General features: G+C 35.2%; 1 protein-coding gene across 1 annotated transcript in view; it reads left to right on the top strand.

Moving 5' to 3' along the window:
• Positions 1 to 19,541, top strand: part of XPO4 (exportin 4) — an 80,477-nt gene that overhangs the window by 48,691 nt on the left and 12,245 nt on the right. Inside the window, exons 8-21 of the mRNA XM_071434092.1 lie at positions 854 to 1,011; positions 1,271 to 1,445; positions 4,916 to 5,092; positions 6,954 to 7,096; positions 7,212 to 7,357; positions 8,673 to 8,850; positions 10,202 to 10,361; positions 11,963 to 12,132; positions 13,079 to 13,253; positions 14,319 to 14,612; positions 15,523 to 15,703; positions 17,147 to 17,265; positions 18,177 to 18,307; positions 19,078 to 19,195. Coding sequence (XP_071290193.1) covers positions 854 to 1,011; positions 1,271 to 1,445; positions 4,916 to 5,092; positions 6,954 to 7,096; positions 7,212 to 7,357; positions 8,673 to 8,850; positions 10,202 to 10,361; positions 11,963 to 12,132; positions 13,079 to 13,253; positions 14,319 to 14,612; positions 15,523 to 15,703; positions 17,147 to 17,265; positions 18,177 to 18,307; positions 19,078 to 19,195 — 2,325 coding nt within the window. The remainder of the gene's footprint in view (positions 1 to 853; positions 1,012 to 1,270; positions 1,446 to 4,915; positions 5,093 to 6,953; positions 7,097 to 7,211; positions 7,358 to 8,672; positions 8,851 to 10,201; positions 10,362 to 11,962; positions 12,133 to 13,078; positions 13,254 to 14,318; positions 14,613 to 15,522; positions 15,704 to 17,146; positions 17,266 to 18,176; positions 18,308 to 19,077; positions 19,196 to 19,541) is intronic.

Here is a 19,541-nt window from a genome sequence, read left to right on the forward strand (position 1 = left end):
AATCCAACTAGTTATGAGTTGGGTGAACTTGCAACTATATCACCACAGAAAAGTGCTTAGTGTTTTAACTGTACTTTTTTGGTATAATATTGCTGAAATAATTTAGCTAAATTTCACTTTTGTGTGAAAAAGCTACTTCATATTCTTTTGTTTATTTATTCAATAAGTCTTCTGTGAAAAAATAGGCATGAGCCTTAAAAAATTCTTTAAATCTCTACTTGACTGATTAAAATAAGTATGTGAGAATATGTTTACTGAAGTAGTTAAGATTCAAATCTAGAAAGTCTCAACAACAGAAATAATGACATAACAGTTTGCACAAATGCAGGAAGATTACTGTTGGCATTGTATAATATAAGGGTGTTGCCAAGGAAGTGATGCATTCATTTTTGTACATGTCTTCAGTGTTTACTTCTGCTAAAGAAGCATCTATATAATCTTGATTGAACTTGTTGACTAACTTTAGCAAGACTCTATAGCCTAGGCATAGTTAGCATAATAGAGATGACTGTCATTATTGCTGTTTTTAGAAGGAGCAGCATGTCTGACTGGCTGGCATCTGTTTCGCTCTTTAAGACATAACATTCAATAGACAGTTCAATTTTCAACATGTAGGTGAGCCTTAACTAAATGTTAGTTTCAGTGAGTTAATTCAAGGCTTGAGATTGTGTGAGCTGAGTCACGATCTTGACGTTTGCCATGCTTTAGAGAGTTGCAGAAACTCTTGTATTTCAGATTGAGTGGAAGTTATAGTAGGCTTTTTTTGGTGTGTGCTCTTTTGGATTGAGAGCCATGTGACTGTTGTAAGAACACCCTGTTTTCATGTATTATTAACTACCTCACTTCCTGAAAGGTACATCGAAAAATCAGAGAAGATACAGATATGGCCCAAGATTCATTACAGTGCCTGGCACAGCTGGCGTCTTTGCACGGGCCAGTCTTTCCTGATGAAGGTTCCCAAGTTGATTACCTGGCACACTTCATTGAGGGATTACTGAATACTATCAATGGGTATGTATGCCTGCTCTCTAAATTTAGATGGCATCTTTTAATCTTTAGTTTGGACTGTAATATATCTGTGTGGAGAAGTGGTATGGCTTGCTTATTTCTGGATGTAATTTGTGCATACTGTTGGATTGCTTAAATTGAGAAAGGACAGATTAAAGTAGGTGGTGCTTATTATGAAATAGATTTATTGAAAATGTATCAACAAAACCAATTCCCTTTTATAATTTTCTTAATGGCAAAAAACTGCTATTTCTATCTATAGAATTGAAATAGAAGACTCTGAAGCAGTGGGAATTTCCAGTATTATCAGCAATCTGATAACTGTATTTCCTCGCAATATTTTAACGGCCATTCCAAATGAACTTTTCTCTTCATTTGTTAACTGCCTTGCACACCTCACCTGTTCTTTTGGAAGAAGTGCTGCCTTGGAAGAAGTGGTAAGTAGCTGCTCTTAAAAAAGTGGGTAGCCTTTTTCACTTCTATTTGTGATAAGCTTAAGTGACATGAGAATTTGGCTATTTTGTTAATAACTGTTGTCAATTCAGTGGTTTTGTCCTAGATATTTCTGCAATCACATACAAGAGGATTTTCTTTTTATTTCACACAGTGTAATGAACGTAAATACACACTGTGTGCATCTTTCCAACGTCATTTTGATTTAAAGTGCATCTTAATTTTTTAAGTGAATGGATTAATTTAAAATATTAAAGTCTGAAAGTATTGCTGACTTGCTGTTGTAGATAATGAACAAGCTGCACTTCTGAAAGTTTAAAATGACTACATGAACATATGGACAGACTGAAACTTAAGTGCTGCCTAGAGTTCTGAGTAAGGAGTTTCTGATTTAAGTGAGCGTAGCCGTTAAGATCTGTTTTTAACATCAAACATCTAAGCTGTTGAGGTCATACCTTCATTGCTGACACAGTTCAAATGGTATTTGTGCATACAGATCTAGCACAGGAATTAAAAGGATTTTTTTCTTTGAAACTTTAGTTGCAACATTAAAGAGCAGTTGGAATCACCTAAGTGTTCTGCTCCTAAAAGTTGCATTAAAAATAAAAACTACCAAGGCCACATAGTTTAAGGAAAATAATGTTAGAATTAAAGTAAATAATCTTTCACTTCAACTATTTATGTACAGTAGCTATAGATTTAAAATGAGACTATCAAGATACTAAACAAGATTTCCCCACTATCATGAGAAAGGATGATTTTCTTTGTTTTGACAGTTTGGTGTAGTGACAGAATGAGTTTGAAAATAATTATAGAAGTATTTGGTTAGAAAGTTGATGGATGTGTTTCTTTACCAGAGAGTGCAGGTGTACTAATTAGCATTCATTGCAGAGCATTAGATCATGTCTTTGCTGCAAAGTTAAAATGTATTATATTTGGGCCAGTCCTCACTTAAACTTTTCATTTTTTCATTTCTTAATCAGAAAATCAGTGTTTAAATTTAAAATCTAAAATAAAGCTTCTTTGCAAACTTCACTGGTCAAAATTTGTGTGCTTTTGAGATTTTCTAGTAGAATATCAAATACTTATTCCAGTGTTCACCAGTACATTTAGAAATGCTGCTCAAGCCTTTATAAGATCCATCAAAACCACAGACAGCTATCCTTTAAATTCAAAGGAACTAAAGGGATGTTGGTCCTTCAGTTAGCACCTTGTTACTTGAGAACTGGAATATGCAATCATGTTTAATGAAAATAGTGGTCAACATGATGCCATTTAAAACAATCTCTCAGCAAGGGCTTACACTAGCTTGTACCACTGTCTGGTGCAATAACACTATGTGCTGTGCCTATAGAAGTACTATTTTGCATCCCTGAAAACAATCTTTTGGCTTAGGAATGTCCTGGCCATGGCTAATGTGTTTTCCCAAATTTCTTTTAGAATGCATGCAGTGATGCTTTCTGTGAGCTCATGTGCTGTTAGTAAAGAGTATGAACAGGATGTTGCATAAAAAGTCCAATAAAAATGTCATCAAAGCTTATTTTTCTCAAAAACAATATTAAATACTGTTCCTGTTTCATGATACTTTTTCAAATATCATGTGATAGCAGAGATCATTCTGAATTTGGTCCCCTCTGCTGTACTTCCAGCTCTTTGCAACTTATTGTTGCTGAACAAACTTTCAAAGTGTTTCTACTTCAAAGGGTCAGCAAACTAGGAAGGAAGAAGGACCAAATCTCTTTTTGTTTCACGGAGAGGAAATTAAGAGGAATTAAGCATCTTTGCTTTACATTTATTGGGTTTGTCTTGCTTCTCTTGAACATCTGAGTTTTGATCCATCAGAATGATTCAGCTCCCAGTCTACAGCCTGGCACTTTGCCTGTATGACATCTTTGGTAGCACTGCAGTAGCTAATCTGAAATAAGAATTGGGATGTTTTAGTAAGTTTTCTTCAGGACCAGATTGGTTCAATGTGGATAAAATCTTTCTAATGTTTGGGCATTTATTTTATGGATGCACTTATTAGTCCTAGATTTCTTATGAGAATATCTCTTAAGTGTAGAAATATTTTTTCTTCATGGCAGTAACTTCTTTATTACCTTTTCAAATAAATGAATTGGCTATATTTAATAGTATTTTGTTCTTCATAAAACCATGTCTGTTTAATTGTTAATACTCTCAATTATTAAAAATATTAAAAGTCTTATATGTAAGTTATAGATGTAAATATATTACATGCATGTCACAGTACTTCAGGACTGAATGACTATCAATAAATTTTTGTGTCTTTAGCTAAGTTTTAAAAAGGTATGTTGGGGTGTCTTTCCTAAATTTATGACTTAAATTAGCGTTGAATTTTGCCTCTCTCCTTGTCACCTTCAGGTTTTGTTTTCACAATTGCGTCAGTATGTCCCATATTTTAACTTCTGCAAATATGACAACTTTGCAGTTACAAAAGGATGCTGTGAAGCTATCTTGGAATGCTTCCAATGTGATATCAGTTTTTCCTCTTAATCAGTCATCCAGCCAGTGTTTTCTTTTCCTTGCCTGTTCATCCAGCCGTGTTTGTATCTTCACTGGAAGTCAGGAATTCTTGTGTCTGGAGCATAATTAAGACCTTAATATCTCTTTATTTCATAATTGAACCATTTTACTAACCATTGCTATCTCAGGGTAACTTCTGTGAGCCATCCTGTTGGTTAAAACTTGAGCAGACAACATCTTAGTAGGATGTACAGTCAGCGCTGAAGTTTTTTGAAGTTGGATGTATTTACAAACATTCAATTTTGCATCAAAACAAAAATTTGAGAGATACATTAAAAATACTTTTTAAAAGAAATGGCCACTTTGGCCAATGCTTTTTGGATTCTTTCATTTGCCTGCAACTCTGGACTTTGTTTTTGAGAGAAGTTATTTCCTTTGGCAACTTATGTGCTATGTATAAGCACATGAATAATTAAAAAGAAGAAACATCTGTTGAAATGCACTGAGTAATTAAAGCTGCAGGCTTATTCTGTTCTAATTCATTGGGTTTTGGTTTGTTCATAGAATGAGAAGTTGGGATTCATCATCAAAACTGGCTACCTCTAATAAGGTTTCTTGAACACTTATAATCTTGCAGTGATTTCCCCTGGAATCATTGTTTTTCCTCTCTCTTTATTTCAGAGATAGTGGAATACCTATAAATCTATATGCAACAGCAGATGAAGAGAAATAGCTAAACACATTGACAGGTTTTTTAAAGTCTAGCAGGCATGAAAGCTGCAGTGACCTTTTTGATGCTTTGCTTCAGTTCATTTTGATATTTTCTTAACTATCCTTAGATACTATTTTTTTTTTGTTTGTTTCAACAGTAGAAGAACATCTATAAAATAATGATAAATATAAGTATGTTCCTCTGGTTTAGCTATTTAGTAATAAGATTTTTTATTTGTTTATTTTTCATCTCTTGCAGCTTGACAAAGATGACATGGTGTATATGGAGGCATATGATAAGTTACTGGAATCTTGGCTTACTTTGGTCCAAGATGACAAACATTTCCATAAAGGTTTCTTTACCCAACATGCTGTTCAAGTCTTTAATTCCTACATTCAGTGCCATCTAGCTGCTCCTGATGGCACAAGGAATTTGGTAAGCCTTCACTGTAGTAGTTTTAGATGATAACATAGAGTAATTGGCCCGTGTCTTTTGGTGTCTGTATATTATGTAGCTCAAGGCAGCTAGTATAGAATTGCCATTTATGATTTCAGAAATGAAAAAAAGTGCTGAACTTGTTACTCATTTGTGATTTCCCAGTCCATTTCTTTCTCTCATTCTGGAGGGAAGCTAGAGGAAGGTAAAGTTGGAAATCACTTTAAAAAAAAAAAAAAAAAAAAGAAGAAAAGTAAAGCTGTAACTCAAATCAATGTGTATCTTGTTCTTTCCACGGATACAGTGACTAAATTTTTGACCTTCCTTCTGGATTAGAATTTCAGTTAAAATTCTCAGTGAAATTGGGGGCCTTTTTTGTGATTGTTGCCTCCCATGCACTATCTTCAAAATATAACTGACATGCATAAATATCTGAAAAAAAAAGGTAGACTGACTGCACTCAAAGTGGAAGAAACTTGGAATATGTGTTCTTTTTGGATAAAATAAATTCCCAGTTGAGTTTTTGAACAGTTGACTGTCTAGAGAAAATTTACAAGTATAACAAGTATCTCTTGAACCATTGAAAAAGAAAGATGATTTGTCCATTTGCCAGGAATCTGGATCTTACTAAAATAGATTCCTATACCGACAGTTGGATGTGAATGTTGGATGAATTAGTTATTGCACAGATTCAATTCAATAACTGTATAAAATCTCTCTTTAATTTGATGCTGTGCAAAGATCTCAGAGGTACCTCATTCTGAAAAGCACTATGTAAAACATAATTCTGCTATCTCAATATGTAACAGATGGTAATAACAGTGCCAAAACTGAGAGAAATATTTCACAAGAGAGCTTTGAATTCATATCAGGCGGTCTTGACATAACTTGTGTACACAGGTTGATTCATGTCATTCTGTGAGATAAGTCATTTATCCCATGGGTAACCTTTAAAAGCCACAGCTGGCATTTTAGAATGCTTCTTGTTCTATATCAAAGCGGCAACAGGAACTTTCAGTGTCTGCTTTGAGAGCAGAGGCTCACCCTTCAATAAACAGCTGCAGCTTTGAAGTTGCCAAAAGAGAATGATTTGCTGGGTTACATAAAGAAAAGATGAATTAAAAGCACTTTGCATAAGGAGTGGATTCAGTTTTCCAGGGCCTCTATAGAAACAAAGTCAATTGATGGCTTTCTCCGCCTCCTGTATTTTACTTAGTTACTTGCATAAATTTTATGATTAATAGATAAGAAAGAAACACTTTTAATATTTGTAATTGGTTTCTGCATATCATGGTTCATCTCTTCAAGGAATAAGATCTGATTATAATTTAAATAGTTTTATAATGCAACCAAGATAAGCTTTGAGAAATTGAACAGTGCAGCTCCTGCATCAGCAAGAAATAAAACTGAGATCATCAAGATTATTAGTCTGCTGTTTTCTGAGTTTATAGCATTTACTTTTAATGTACTTTTTAAAAATTTAGTGGTACTTTTTAAACTACTATTTCCTCTCAAACAGTAGGTTAGGGAAAAACTTTAATGAAAGGACTAACTTTCATTTAATCATGAAAAACACTGCCTATTATGTAAGATCTCAGACAACTGAGAACTATTTAAATGTTAGCAAATTAACTGAATGTGGCATTTTGGTAATGAGTTTGTGAAATGCTAATTTGAAAACAATTGAACCCATGTTGACTCTTTGTAACTCTCCTGCATCTAATTTAGTATAAGTCTGTTGTTCATAAGTGCAAATTGTCTTGCAAGAAAGAGCCAAAATAATGCAAAAAATTGTGGTGATAATGAATTTAACAACTATGACTTTAACTGATTGCTTCTAATTTTGTTGAAATAACCAAAGACTGCCAACGGTGTGGCCTCTCGGGAAGAAGAAGAAATAAGTGAGCTGCAGGAAGATGACAGAGACCAGTTCTGTGACCAGTTGGCTAGCGTAGGCATGCTGGGGAGGATTGCTGCAGAGCACTGCATACCTCTTCTCACAAGGTAGGTACAAAAAAAAGAGTCATGAATGCAAATCGATAAAGCAGTCACATAGGAAAAGCCTAGCTTTGCCAAAACAGTTTAAAAGCAGTAAAGCTACTTTGTTATTTGTCCACAGTTTGTTAGAAGACCGAGTGACAAGGCTCCATGGACAGTTGCAAAGACATCAGCAGCAGTTACTTGCCTCACCAGCATCAGGTTCAATTGACAATAAAGTGCTTGACGACCTGTATGAGGATATTCATTGGCTTATTTTAGTCACAGGTTAGTGAACAGCTTTAAATAGTACTTATTCTGGTAGTTTTATTGCAGCTGGAACACCTCAGGGGGAAAAAAAATCCCTGTATATCAACTACTCTCCATTGACTATACATTTTATCCCTTACAATGATTTCATCTTGTATACAGGACTTGCAAAGTCCTTGTCTTACTATCATCTGCCTTGAGTAACAGGAATATTATCTCTAATGATTACCTCATGTAAAGGTTCCATCAATGTCTGTTGGAAATTTCTGCAACTAATTTTGTTATAGATGTTTGGGTTGTGTTATCTGTCAACTTATTCAAGAAATTAGTCTGTTCATGGTATCAGTGGCTGGGTGCACATGACTATATAAGGGAACATAAGATCAGGGTAATGGTGAGAGAGAATCATGAAAGTTCTAGACTTTCTCAGTGTTGATGATCCATTACCCGCTATTTTGTTAAGTTTCAGGGAATTTAGAGCCTTTTTGCTCTAAATTTAGAGCCTCTTGAATTTAGAGCCTTTTTGGGTTTGATTTTTAGATGATGATGTTTTACTTAAGTTTGCAAATGTAGTAACAACTAAGTCTGTACTTTGCTTGGAGAAGTGTATAATGTATGAAATATTTGTGGGACATTTTTTAAGATCTGGCGTTTCAGTTGCTCTCAGATGTTGACATGAATGTGTTTATAATATTTTTGTAACACTGAGATGGAGTTTGTAGCTCACAGATGGTTATGAGATCAGATATTGAAAACTGCAATTAAAGCTGGAATTAATATTATCTAGATACCAGAGTATTGTATGAAAACCCATGCTTCAACTGATCTGAAGTTGCTAGGCCAGGAAAACTGTGTTACAGCACAGGTACTTGAAGTCTGAAAGACTCTCACAGATGTGAGATGTTAGCAAAACAGAAGTCCCAAATGATATGGACTCAGCACAGAAGCTGTAAAACAAGACTTTTTTTACCACATAGCAGAAGAAGAAAAAAAATGACAACAAAATGTTGTTTTGTCCCTCCCCCAAGTAGATGAATTGACTGTAGTGCTTTTACATGAAGCAAAACTTGTCTCTTTTTTATTGGTTTTTAAATTGGTGGTTTCCTTTTCCAGTCTTGGTTTCTTGTCACTTTAGGTTTTTTCCTACTGAATGGCTTTAAAGATTCTAATTACCTTGTATGCATTTAAGCAGTGTTAGTCAGGGTCAATGCAAATGTACAAACATTTGATTCTGGTGTGATGTCTGCAGTTAAGCCTATGGATTCTTTAATCAGAAAGCTGTAAGTTAACCTAGGGTAGAAAGTTGTGATCACTCTTTCTTTTTTAATGTAAGGCTACCTCTTGGCTAATGATACTCAGGGAGAGACTCCGCTAATACCTCCAGAAGTGATGGAATATTCCATTAAACATTCAGCTGAGGTTGACATCAATACAACACTTCAGATTCTGGGATCTCCAGGAGAAAAGGCCTCTTCCATCCCAGGGTACAACAGAACTGATTCTGTAATTAGGTAAGGATGCATCTTGTACTATTAACTGTGTTAAATGCTTTTTCAGAGAAAAAAACCCCTAGAATGTGAGTAGACTTCTATGAATGTGAAAAGTAAGCAATATGTAAACACTGAACATTGAAAAAGGAAAGATTGACCTAACAGTCTTTACAAGCATCATAAGCCAAAGTCTTGGGAATTTACAGAAATGTTTTTTGTATTTCTACTGAATACCCATCTTTGATCTATTTTTTTACAGAAAATCCTTAAAATTACTGAAGTAAAAAAAGTTGGCAGATCAAAATCTTTAGATAATATATATTCTAAAATTCTTCAGCACATATACAGCTTAAGCAAATGCTTTCCAGAACATCAGTGAGCTTCTCTACTTTGAATATGGGTTACTGCCCAAGCTTGGCAGTAGCAGCAAAATTGATCCTCAGAGCGTGAGGAATTGTTGTCAGACATCACTGTCAGCCTATAAAAGAAGCAGGAGAGATTTCCCTTCTCTTTTTGCAAGAAGGCTGATGCTCACAAAGGACTCCTCAATTTGGATCCTCACACTTCAGAAGATTGCATTCCATTCTTAAATTGACATGGAGGAGTCTTCACCTAAGATTAGTTGTTGCCTTCATTAAATGTTTTCTTCTGGGAAGAAGGTAGAAAAAGTGGACCTTCATTAGCAATGATGTATGTGCCTAGTGTTTAGAAGGTTGAACACTGCTCACTTATACTATTGGCCACTTCAAGAAGTGACCACCAAACAGGATTTCTTGATGCAGTGTCTCAGTGGTGGGAAAAAAACAGATCAAAATAATGAGAAATTTGAAGCCCTTTGGCAATAACTCTGAAATGTCTTCAAGAAATAGTCCACTGTCAGCTCCTAAGTTTCTTATGCACAATCACATTCTTACAAAATTCAATTGATGTACTGTACTACAAGAGCTAGTATTTAATGTAGTTTTATGGACTGATTGTATTAATGCAATCACCTCATGATTTACTACTTCAGACTATTTCCCAGCAGTAATGAACAAGAGAAAAATAACTGGTCATTTCTGTATTTGTTTTTTGGTATGTGTCACCCTGCAAACACCACACAATGAGAACCCTTTATTAAACCTCATCGTGCAAGGAACTTTTTGGAGGATATTTGCTCTAGTCTCTCTCTCTCTCTCTCTCTCTTTCACTCTCTCTTTCTCTCACCATGCATTTCAAAACCAATAAATTCGTGTGCTTTTTACTTGATGAGAGTTGAAGTGCTTTGTATTATCCTGATCCTTCTGTCACATTTTGTGAAAAATGAAAGTGGTTTTGGTAGTTGCATTGCTTCTCCAAAAACCACTCTGTGCATTGTATTTTAAATCTGCAGGTTGTTATCTGCTATTTTAAGAGTGTCAGAAGTAGAATCTAGAGCAATAAGGGCAAATCTCACACACCTCCTGAGCCCCCAGATGGGCAAAGATATTGTATGGTTCCTCAAGCGCTGGGCAAAAACTTACCTCCTAGTAGATGAAAAGTTGTATGATCAGGTAAGGATATAACTTTTATGAATTTATTATTCATAAATTTATAAATTTTTTCATTTATTACTTTTATGAGTATTAACAATAATATCATCCTGTGAATATAGATGTCAGTGTACCTATTTAAAAGTGCAATTTTAAATTATTTTTAATGTTATATGGGTTGTGATTTATTTTGGAAATTGTTTGAAATTTGATGTTTTCTTTCATTTACTAATTAGAAATTTAAGTTTTTGTGGGACTCTTGCACATTTTGCTGTAAATGTGATTTTTTTTGGGTAGCCATTGTCATATCAGAATAACATAGTACTCGAGTGAAACTCACTGCAGTGATGTTATAAATTGTGACTGTCCATCAGATTTTACATTTCATCTCTAATACAGTGATTGCTCTTGATCATGATTCTGAGTTAGGTATTTAACACCATGACAAGGTAGCAGTATACATTAGCTAATGTCATGCTACTTTCTCTCCTCATTCTCATTGTATATATCATGATTTCAACAGTGTGTTCTTTGTAAAGGGCAACTTCTTACCGTGCTTGGACAGCACTAATCATGATTAGAACTTGATCCTGATTTTGCTTATCGAACTAACTGTAATCCAGCTAGCTCACAGAGGCCCCCCATCCTGAGGAGGTCCTGTTGGCTCTAATTTTTGAGAAGTTTTCTCCTCCTCCCCTTTATTTCCACTATTGAAGCAACTAAGAATACTAACGCTTCAGGGGGCCTCTCCTTAACAATAATAGGTATCACACAGACTTGTAAATATTTGGAGTCGTATTATTCAGCTCATACATATAGCACAGCTAAGAATTCATAAAGGTACCAGTTGGGCAAGATCCATGTAAAAAAGAGTGTGAAGAAACAAAACAGAGTGTCTAGGAAATGCACACATTTAGTTTGTGTTGTCATGTGAAAATGATTGAGACTTCTATTTAAAGCTAATGCTTAGCCATGTATATGAGTTCTTAAAGGTAGAAGTGTTAGTGGTGTGCTAACAGGAAGCTCCTGCACAATTACTACAAAGTCTTTGGATTTCACTCTTGAGAAACCTTCTTTGAAGGTAGGAGAGCAGGCAATTTCAAGGAAGCATATTTTAATGTGCCAGGACCAGAATGTGACATGTTTCCTAAAAGATGTATAGATTGAAGGAACCATCTGCAGAAAGCAGATGCAGATAAATTGAGGTGAAAATTAATTTTTACAAGTTTCTATATAGATCAAGAATTAGTAATAATTTTTACCACTGAATTTTGAGGAATTATGTCTTAAATTCATGGAAACACTTTTGGGAGGTGATTTTGGGATCTTTTAATTATTAAAGCTTTTGAACTTTCACTGGCCTTAAAAGCTAGACATACTCAAGCCTTTTTTGTAAGGACGTTGAAACTTTTCTTTGTTTTAGCTGTTGTGCTTAAAATCACAAGATAAATCTGGCAAAGATTTTTCTATTACAGGTATTCTTTGCCTTTGTCTATGTAACATTTGTGTAATTTAAGTAGGAAAGAAGTGACAGCCTGAAAAGAATTTGCTTACAATGATTGCCATACACTTTTGAGTTCTGGCTTCTGTAAAACTCACTCATTTTAATGCTTTTCTTATAGATAAGTCTGCCATTTAGTACAGCATTTGGTGCTGATACAGAGGGTTCCCAGTGGATTGTGGGTTACCTTTTAGAAAAAGTGATCAGTAACCTGGCAGTGTGGAGTTCAGAGCAGGACCTTGCAAATGATACTGTACAGCTGCTAGTAACATTAGTGGAAAGGAGAGAGCGGTAAGTTGCTATACCTCTGGAAGTCAAAAAGTTTCTTTTGCTTCCTTTAAAGTTTTTTGGCCACAGTAATCCAGATATAGGACACTTCATATTCATGCCTCTGTAAATTACTTTAGTAACATACTATAACTGCAAAAAAACATCACAAACTTGTCTGACAAGCTGAGGAGTGAGACCTGTATTTGACAAAATATCACCTAATTTTTATTACTGTTTAGAAGTGCACTCTCCTTCCCTACTTTTGTGTCTCACTTTTAAACAGTGAGAAAGGAAAACTCTCCTGGTCTCCACTCTTATTGCAAGGATTTTTATGTTGCTGTTAATTTTTGTTGATTAGGAGTTCAGATACTGGCTAAGCCAGTATGAAATATGTTTTTAAATCTAAATTATGTTTTTAAATACAGGATTTTGTGGATTCAGTCAAATTTCAATAAGTTTTCTTTGATATTGCAAACTGTGAAGCAGGAAGTTGTTGAATGCTTTATGTCAATTGACATGCAATTATACATGCAATCGTACATTCACGGTCTACTGAAAGACTGTTCTGAAGTATGAGGATTTAAAATGCTTGAGGATTTTTCTTTTTAAAAAAATTAAACCCCACAGGAGCTAGTTTTGGAATAAATTGCTTATTTTATTATGAAGTAATGAGACTAAGCTTTAATCCATGCAATATGTCCATTAACTCTTGTGTGTGTATGTGTGTAAAACTAAAGCACTTCCCTGCTTTTCTCCTGTATGAATTGATTTATTTTCAGAGTATATACTTTAGAAATCTGAGAGCTGAGGCATTAGTAAGATGAAAATCAAAAGGCAATTTAGCCTCAGAATAAAGGAATTTTAAAAATATAGCAACAAAAAATTCTGGCAACTGCTAGAAACCTGATGTGCTCTGTTCATACAATTTTGTGAAGTCTTTAATGAATTTTTTTTCCCCCTCTTTTAGGGCAAACTTAGTTATTCAGTGTGAAAACTGGTGGAATTTAGCTAAACAGTTTGCAAGGCGAAGCCCTCCTCTTCACTATTTGTCTAGTTCTGTGCAGAGAACACTAATGAAAGCTTTAGTTCTAGGAGGTTTTGCTCATATGGATACAGAAACAAAGCAACAATACTGGACAGAGGTAAGCTATTTTGATACTTCTGTTGCCTCCATATAAGCCAGTTAGTTTAGGGAATTTTATAGTGACACAAAATCAATTTGTATAACATATTTTGTCATTTAATACTGATGATTTTTTAAATTATTCTCTATTGATGGTCAATACTTGTACCTCTTGTATCTAAATTGTATCTAAAATATCTCAACCCAAAAAGAAGCCACTAATAATTAATTGAAGTGTTTGTGAGATAGACAGTAGAGCAATATGTTTGAAAAAGACTATTATGGAAGATTAAAAATTTCCCTTGCACTGGGACATTTCTTCCTTTCATTTTAATTTTATGGTATTATGATTTATTCTGTTATCACTTAATGATAATGACAGTAAGTAAAAAGCTGATGTGGAACATAATGAAGAGTCTTGACCAGCTCTTTGTGCACTGGCACCATTAAAGCTCAGATATTTAATACCAGAAAGGCTGATGCTAGAAAGTAGCTGAAATGGCATCAGGAAGCACCATTTGACTTTGTGAAGCATTGACCTTCTGATAAAAACATGCTTTTATTGGCAGAGCTACAAAATTAGAGATTTAAGGTAAAATTGCAATGCAGTGGAAGTGATTGGGAAAAAAATCAACTATTTTTGTGGAAGTTTCTAAATTCAAAATACAGATGATGACAAAAGTGATTTTGCTATTGAGAATCTTAATGTGGCAAAGATAACTGTGAGCATTATCTTAATGGTTTCATTAATAAGCTGTAACAATTTTCCCCCTAATGCTGAATTTGAAGGGAATAAAATGCTTTGAGCCAGAGAAAGTAATTGTCATTTGTTTAAACACTACAAAATTAGCTAAAATATTCATTTGACACCTGCCTGCAGGTCATGATGGACAGTGAGAGGCACTGCTCACTACCACTTCTGCTTGCATTAATGTGACAGATAATGACATAACTGAGCCATTGGAAACTGGAAGTGATTGCTTTTGGCATGGCAGTACACGAATCAGTTTGCTAAGTGATTTAAACCTCATATCTCATGTAATAGTATGCTTATCCTAATGTGACTTTTTTGGAAAATTTCAAGGTTCTTCAGCCACTTCAGCAGCGATTCTTGAATGTGATAAACCAAGAAAACTTTCAGCAGATCTGCCAGGAGGAGGAAGTGAAGCAGGAAATCACTGCTACATTAGAAGCGCTCTGTGGCATTGCTGAGGCTACCCAGATTGATAACGTAGCAATTCTCTTCAATTTCCTAATGGACTTCCTTAATAATTGTATTGGATTAATGGAAGTATACAAAAACACACCAGAGACTGTTAATCTCATAATAGAAGTCTTTGTTGAAGTTGCACATAAACAAATTTGCTATCTTGGAGAGGTAAATTCAGCCAGGAGGGGAAGGAGGGGGGCAGAGTGTGTGTGCATGCTTGTAAATGTGTATACAGTGCTATTCCTTAAACAAAATAAAATGTAGTGATTTTTATAGAGAGAAAGACTATATAGACACATCTGTTAAAGGATTCCCTTGTTTTAAAACATACACTTGCAAAGATTAAAAGCAGGACATTTAGACTGGGTTTTTTACCTATGAATTTAACCACAGTTCATCACTGGTCAAACTCTATGCATGGGTGGCAGAAGAAGACAGACTATGTTGTGTACTTTTTTATAACGATATCAAACTTCTCTGAAGTCTAGTCCAGGAGAATTGCAGCAGTATTCTATGTGGCAAATATTTACCATAGAGACACTGGTTTAGTCCTAGGCAAGGCATTAATAGATCCCAAGAAGTTAACAGTTAAAATTCTGAGTTTGTGCATTGCACTTGCATCTTGCACTTAGCACTGTTGGCTATTTTGTTTTCAAATTTGGAAGAGTTCCTGCCCATTCCAAACTGGGTATACGCAAACCGTACACTGTTTGTGGCTCTAAATTTCTATAATTTAAAGTGTGTCCCAGGGGATTTTGTTGGTAATCTAGTTTGTGAGATTAGTGAGATATGCCAGTCTGTCCCAAACCAGTCTTGTCTGGATTTTTGTTAAGACTGAGGAATTCAGAAAATTAATCTTTTGCTTTTTCAATCAGTATCACATCAATATATGGCTATAAGTGTTCTTATTGTCTAAGGTGGCTGTGTTCCTGATGATTTTGTGTACAATTGGTACAAAAGTGATCATACACTAAAATGAAAATCTTGAAGTATTGTCTACCAAGTAATGCCATCTTAAAACAAGATGTTTAGCTTTTAGCCTGTGGAAGTTTTCTTATTATGTAACATTGTTTTATAGGCCAAAGCCATGAACTTGTATGAGGCCTGCCTAACTCTGCTCCAGGTATATTCCAAGAATAATCTAGGTCGACAACGGATAGATGTTACAGCAGAAGAAGACCAGTATCAGGATCTCCTTCTTATTATGGAGCTTCTCACTAATCTTCTATCAAAGGAATTCATAGATTTCAGTGATACAGGTATTAAGGAATTGGTAATTGATGAACCACATGTTGTTTTGTAAACTGTAAGAACCATTCTGGGGCTTGTGTTCAGTCCATGTAAAGTAAAAGCTGAAGTTTAGGCTTGACTAGGTCAGGATATGGAAATTGTTATTTTAAGTAGCAAAGAAGGACTTTTCACTATATTCTAACATCTGAAATTATTGCTGTCATAAAATAAATTATGGATGTATGAAACAGCTTGAAATCTGAATGTAATTGCAAGTCTGAATATGTTGTACCAGCAGTTTTATAACAAAAAGCACATAGAGAAGTTGGAGTAGTAAAGTAGCTCAAGAGAGCAGATGGGTGGTCTTCTTAGTACAGGATTCAACTTTTGTGAAATGTTGAGTCATTAAAATTCCATCATTGAGGGTCTTCTGTATTCCTCTTTCACAAATCATGCCTTATGGTTTGTGGGTGTACTTAAGGGTTCCTTCTTGTATTCCAACCTGTTACTTTCTTTTGTGTATTTGCCATTTAGAATTGCAGTTGTTGCAAATGACATTTGCATGGTTCATATCTCACCATGTTCTATATACTTTGCACAGATAACAAGCCAGGCAGATTCAATTTGATACCAAGCATGTTTTGATATTCATTGCTTTTCTGAGGTATATATCAAAAGAGAGAATCTTGTACTCCGAAATGCAGTACATAATTTTTTTTTTCATCATGCATGCACAACACGAGTACAGAAGCAGATTTAGACTTTGTCCATTAAATGGACAACTCAGTGCTTTGTAAAGTATTTGCTTTGAGATCTGGATGTTAGTTGTGTGGAAAACACTTACCATGAAACAAAGTAATGTGAATAAAACCTAGATATAATGCCTAGAGATCAAATCTATTGAGAATTTTCTACATACTGCTTCTGACTCAATGCAGGAATTATAAAAGTAAGGTCATTGCCAGTTGATGGGAAATGTAGGCCTTAACCTGTAACTGGACAAAAGTTGACAACATCCTAACTGCTGAACTTTCTCTGTTAGCTCTCCCATTTTTTTCTCCTTCTGTTCATAAAATATATTAAAGCATATGTAAATATATATATAAAAAGTATAAAAATGCAGTAATATTTTACTCACTATGTGTTTATGTGTGCAGGCATGAAGCAGCTACCACTAGAAACAAATGCAATATTCTGTAATGGAAGGGAGCCCTCAGTATCTGAAGTGTTCTGGTTTAGCATGCCATCTGGTACAAGTGATTATGAAATGCTTAGTCCTAATGAATATAAATATAGAGTGATGTGACAGCCTCCACTCACTAAGTTTCTATTTTAATACAGTGCCTCACAATTTTGTTTGGAGAGAGGGGACTAGTCCTATTTTTTAAAATGTCTGTATTATAAAGAAATGGGACTGTTTCTTCAATATGTTTAATCTTCCTTTTATACAAAATATTTTTTCTTTTCTGTAGATGAAGTATTTAGAGGACATGAGCCTGGGCAAGTTACAAATAGATCTGTATCAGCAGCAGATGTTGTCTTATATGGGGTTAATCTAGTTCTGCCTCTAATGTCACAAGATCTGCTGAAGGTAAGTATATTTTTTACACAGAGCTGCTAGAATATGAAAGCTTTGTAGTAATGAATTCCCCAGAATTTGTTCCTCTATGCATTCCACCTCCATAAGCTGAATTTTCTAGATTTCATAAATGTACATAACTGTTCCATAGTTCTAAATACTCTTTGAAAACAAATACTGCAAGCTGAGAAAATGTATATCTGAAGGTCCTAAACAAAACTTTACTTCTAAAAGCAAGTCTGTGCAGATCAACAGCCAAACCTGAAATGTGGCTCATAGAGTCCTTTCTTTGATAGTGTCAGAAATATGACAAGAAGCATAAATAGTGCTGGGGGTTAAAAGTAACTATTTATTTCCACAATACAGATGGCCGTCGATCATAGGCATGAGCAGCTTGTCAGTAGAACAGTAAAACATGAAACAATCACACAGCAGCATTTCATTGTTGCGCTGTGTTCATGTTTTACTTGGAAGCAGGGCAACACTTCAGGAGAGTGTCTCAACTGTCCCCTCTCCACATACTTTCTCATCCAGTAGCTCCTGCTGAGCACAAGATCCGCATCCATTTTAGATCAGACCAAAGCGAGGGATCTACCCTGGGAGCCCCTCAATTGTGCTCCAAATGCTCACAAGGCTTTTACCCCACAGGACTAGATTTGTCTGTGTCTGAAATAAAACTCCTTAAATTTGTGTAGAGCAGATACCAGACTGCCACCATCTACTGTTTATCTTTAGGAATCGTCTTTTATTGTACCACAGTGTTTGTATTTATATAAAGTTGTAGCCATTCTAATGACTCAAGTTTCCTGCTAAAATTCTTTTCTTCATTGCACATCATCAGTCTTGTCTCTTTGTACAGTTGGAAATTGTGCCAAAATAGTTACGTGACTGAATCTAAAAATACCATGCTTTTCTTTTGACAGTTTCCATCTCTGTGTAATCAATATTATAAATTAATCACTTTCATATGTGAGATATTCCCTGAGAAGATTCCACAACTTCCAGAGGACCTCTTTAAGAGCCTAATGTACTCACTGGAGTTAGGGATGTCATCGTATCCTTTATAGCTCTTGGGAATGTTTTTTAAAAAAAATCTAAGTTGCTTTTATAAGGACCTGTTAAATATATCTTTTTTTTTCCTTTTCCTATCAATATCTGCGTGTATAATTATATATCAGTAATTGACTCTTACTCTGCTCTCTGGGGATTGAGAGTTTCACTGTAGTGTCCACTGAGATTCCAGTGTTAGCTGAATTGCCTCCGACTTGAGGTGCTTGGGCGCAGCCTTTAAGTAGCTTAGCATGTAAGTTTTTTCTGGCAGCCATTCCTGCCTCCTCCATTACTTCATTTCAGAGTGTGTAACTTCATAAGCCTTCAGCTGGTATCCCAAAGCCATTCCTGAATTAGTCTCTCAGCTGGTAATATAAAACATTGCTGCTGTTCTACTGGGCTGGCTCCAGAGCATTTCCTGTCAGGGTGCCAATGGGCTCTCCCTCTCATAATGGGAGTACCATTTTCACTAATCTGTGGCACGTGTCAGAAACAGATGAGCTTGACCATAAGGGACTCTTTCTGAAAATGTTATGTCAGAGAGGGTTATGTTACCTTAGGGCATGTAGCTAATAAAAAAAGTAATGAAGCTGGAATCCTTTCCCCCCCCTTTTTCCTAGCATTTTTTAAATTTGATTTTTTAATTAGCAGCTTTGTAGTGAAAAGAAGCCTTGAAACATACAAGCATTTCAGGTATTTTCTAATGTCACAACTGGGTAGTTTGACCACCATTTAATTGAAATTTGACTTCAATTCTTTAACATCCATTATCAGAATGAGCTCAGAGGTTTGCCAGCTCTGTCTGGAGGCTGTAACACCGTTAGCAGAACAGTGTGCAAAAGCACAAGAAACAGATTCAACTCTTTTTCTAGCAACAAGGCACTTTCTTAAGGTAAGGCATCTATGTTTCTTGTTACTTTGATTTTTTGCATAAAAGTAGCATCCAGAGGCCAAACAGTGATCATATCCAGATTAATCAGGATAATACATATAGTAAGAAACAGCCTGTTACCTAAAAAAAAAAAAAAAGGTGTCAGTTTAAGAAGAAAGAAGGCATGAAGAACTGAAGGTACCAGACTAGAGTCTAGACAAAAGAGGATGGAGGTGTAGAGGGAACGAATCTATTATTACCAGTAAACAAAAGACCTGAGCCTCTCAGAATGGAATTTTTATATTCATGCTCTGCTCTTGAGATTGACAGTTTTAGCAGTTCCTGGTGAAACTGTGAACAGAAGGCT

Source organism: Agelaius tricolor, unplaced genomic scaffold, assembly GCF_023055355.1.
Source record: "Agelaius tricolor isolate 1412-34295 unplaced genomic scaffold, bAgeTri1.0.p SCAF_9, whole genome shotgun sequence".
Classification (NCBI taxonomy): domain Eukaryota; kingdom Metazoa; phylum Chordata; class Aves; order Passeriformes; family Icteridae; genus Agelaius; species Agelaius tricolor.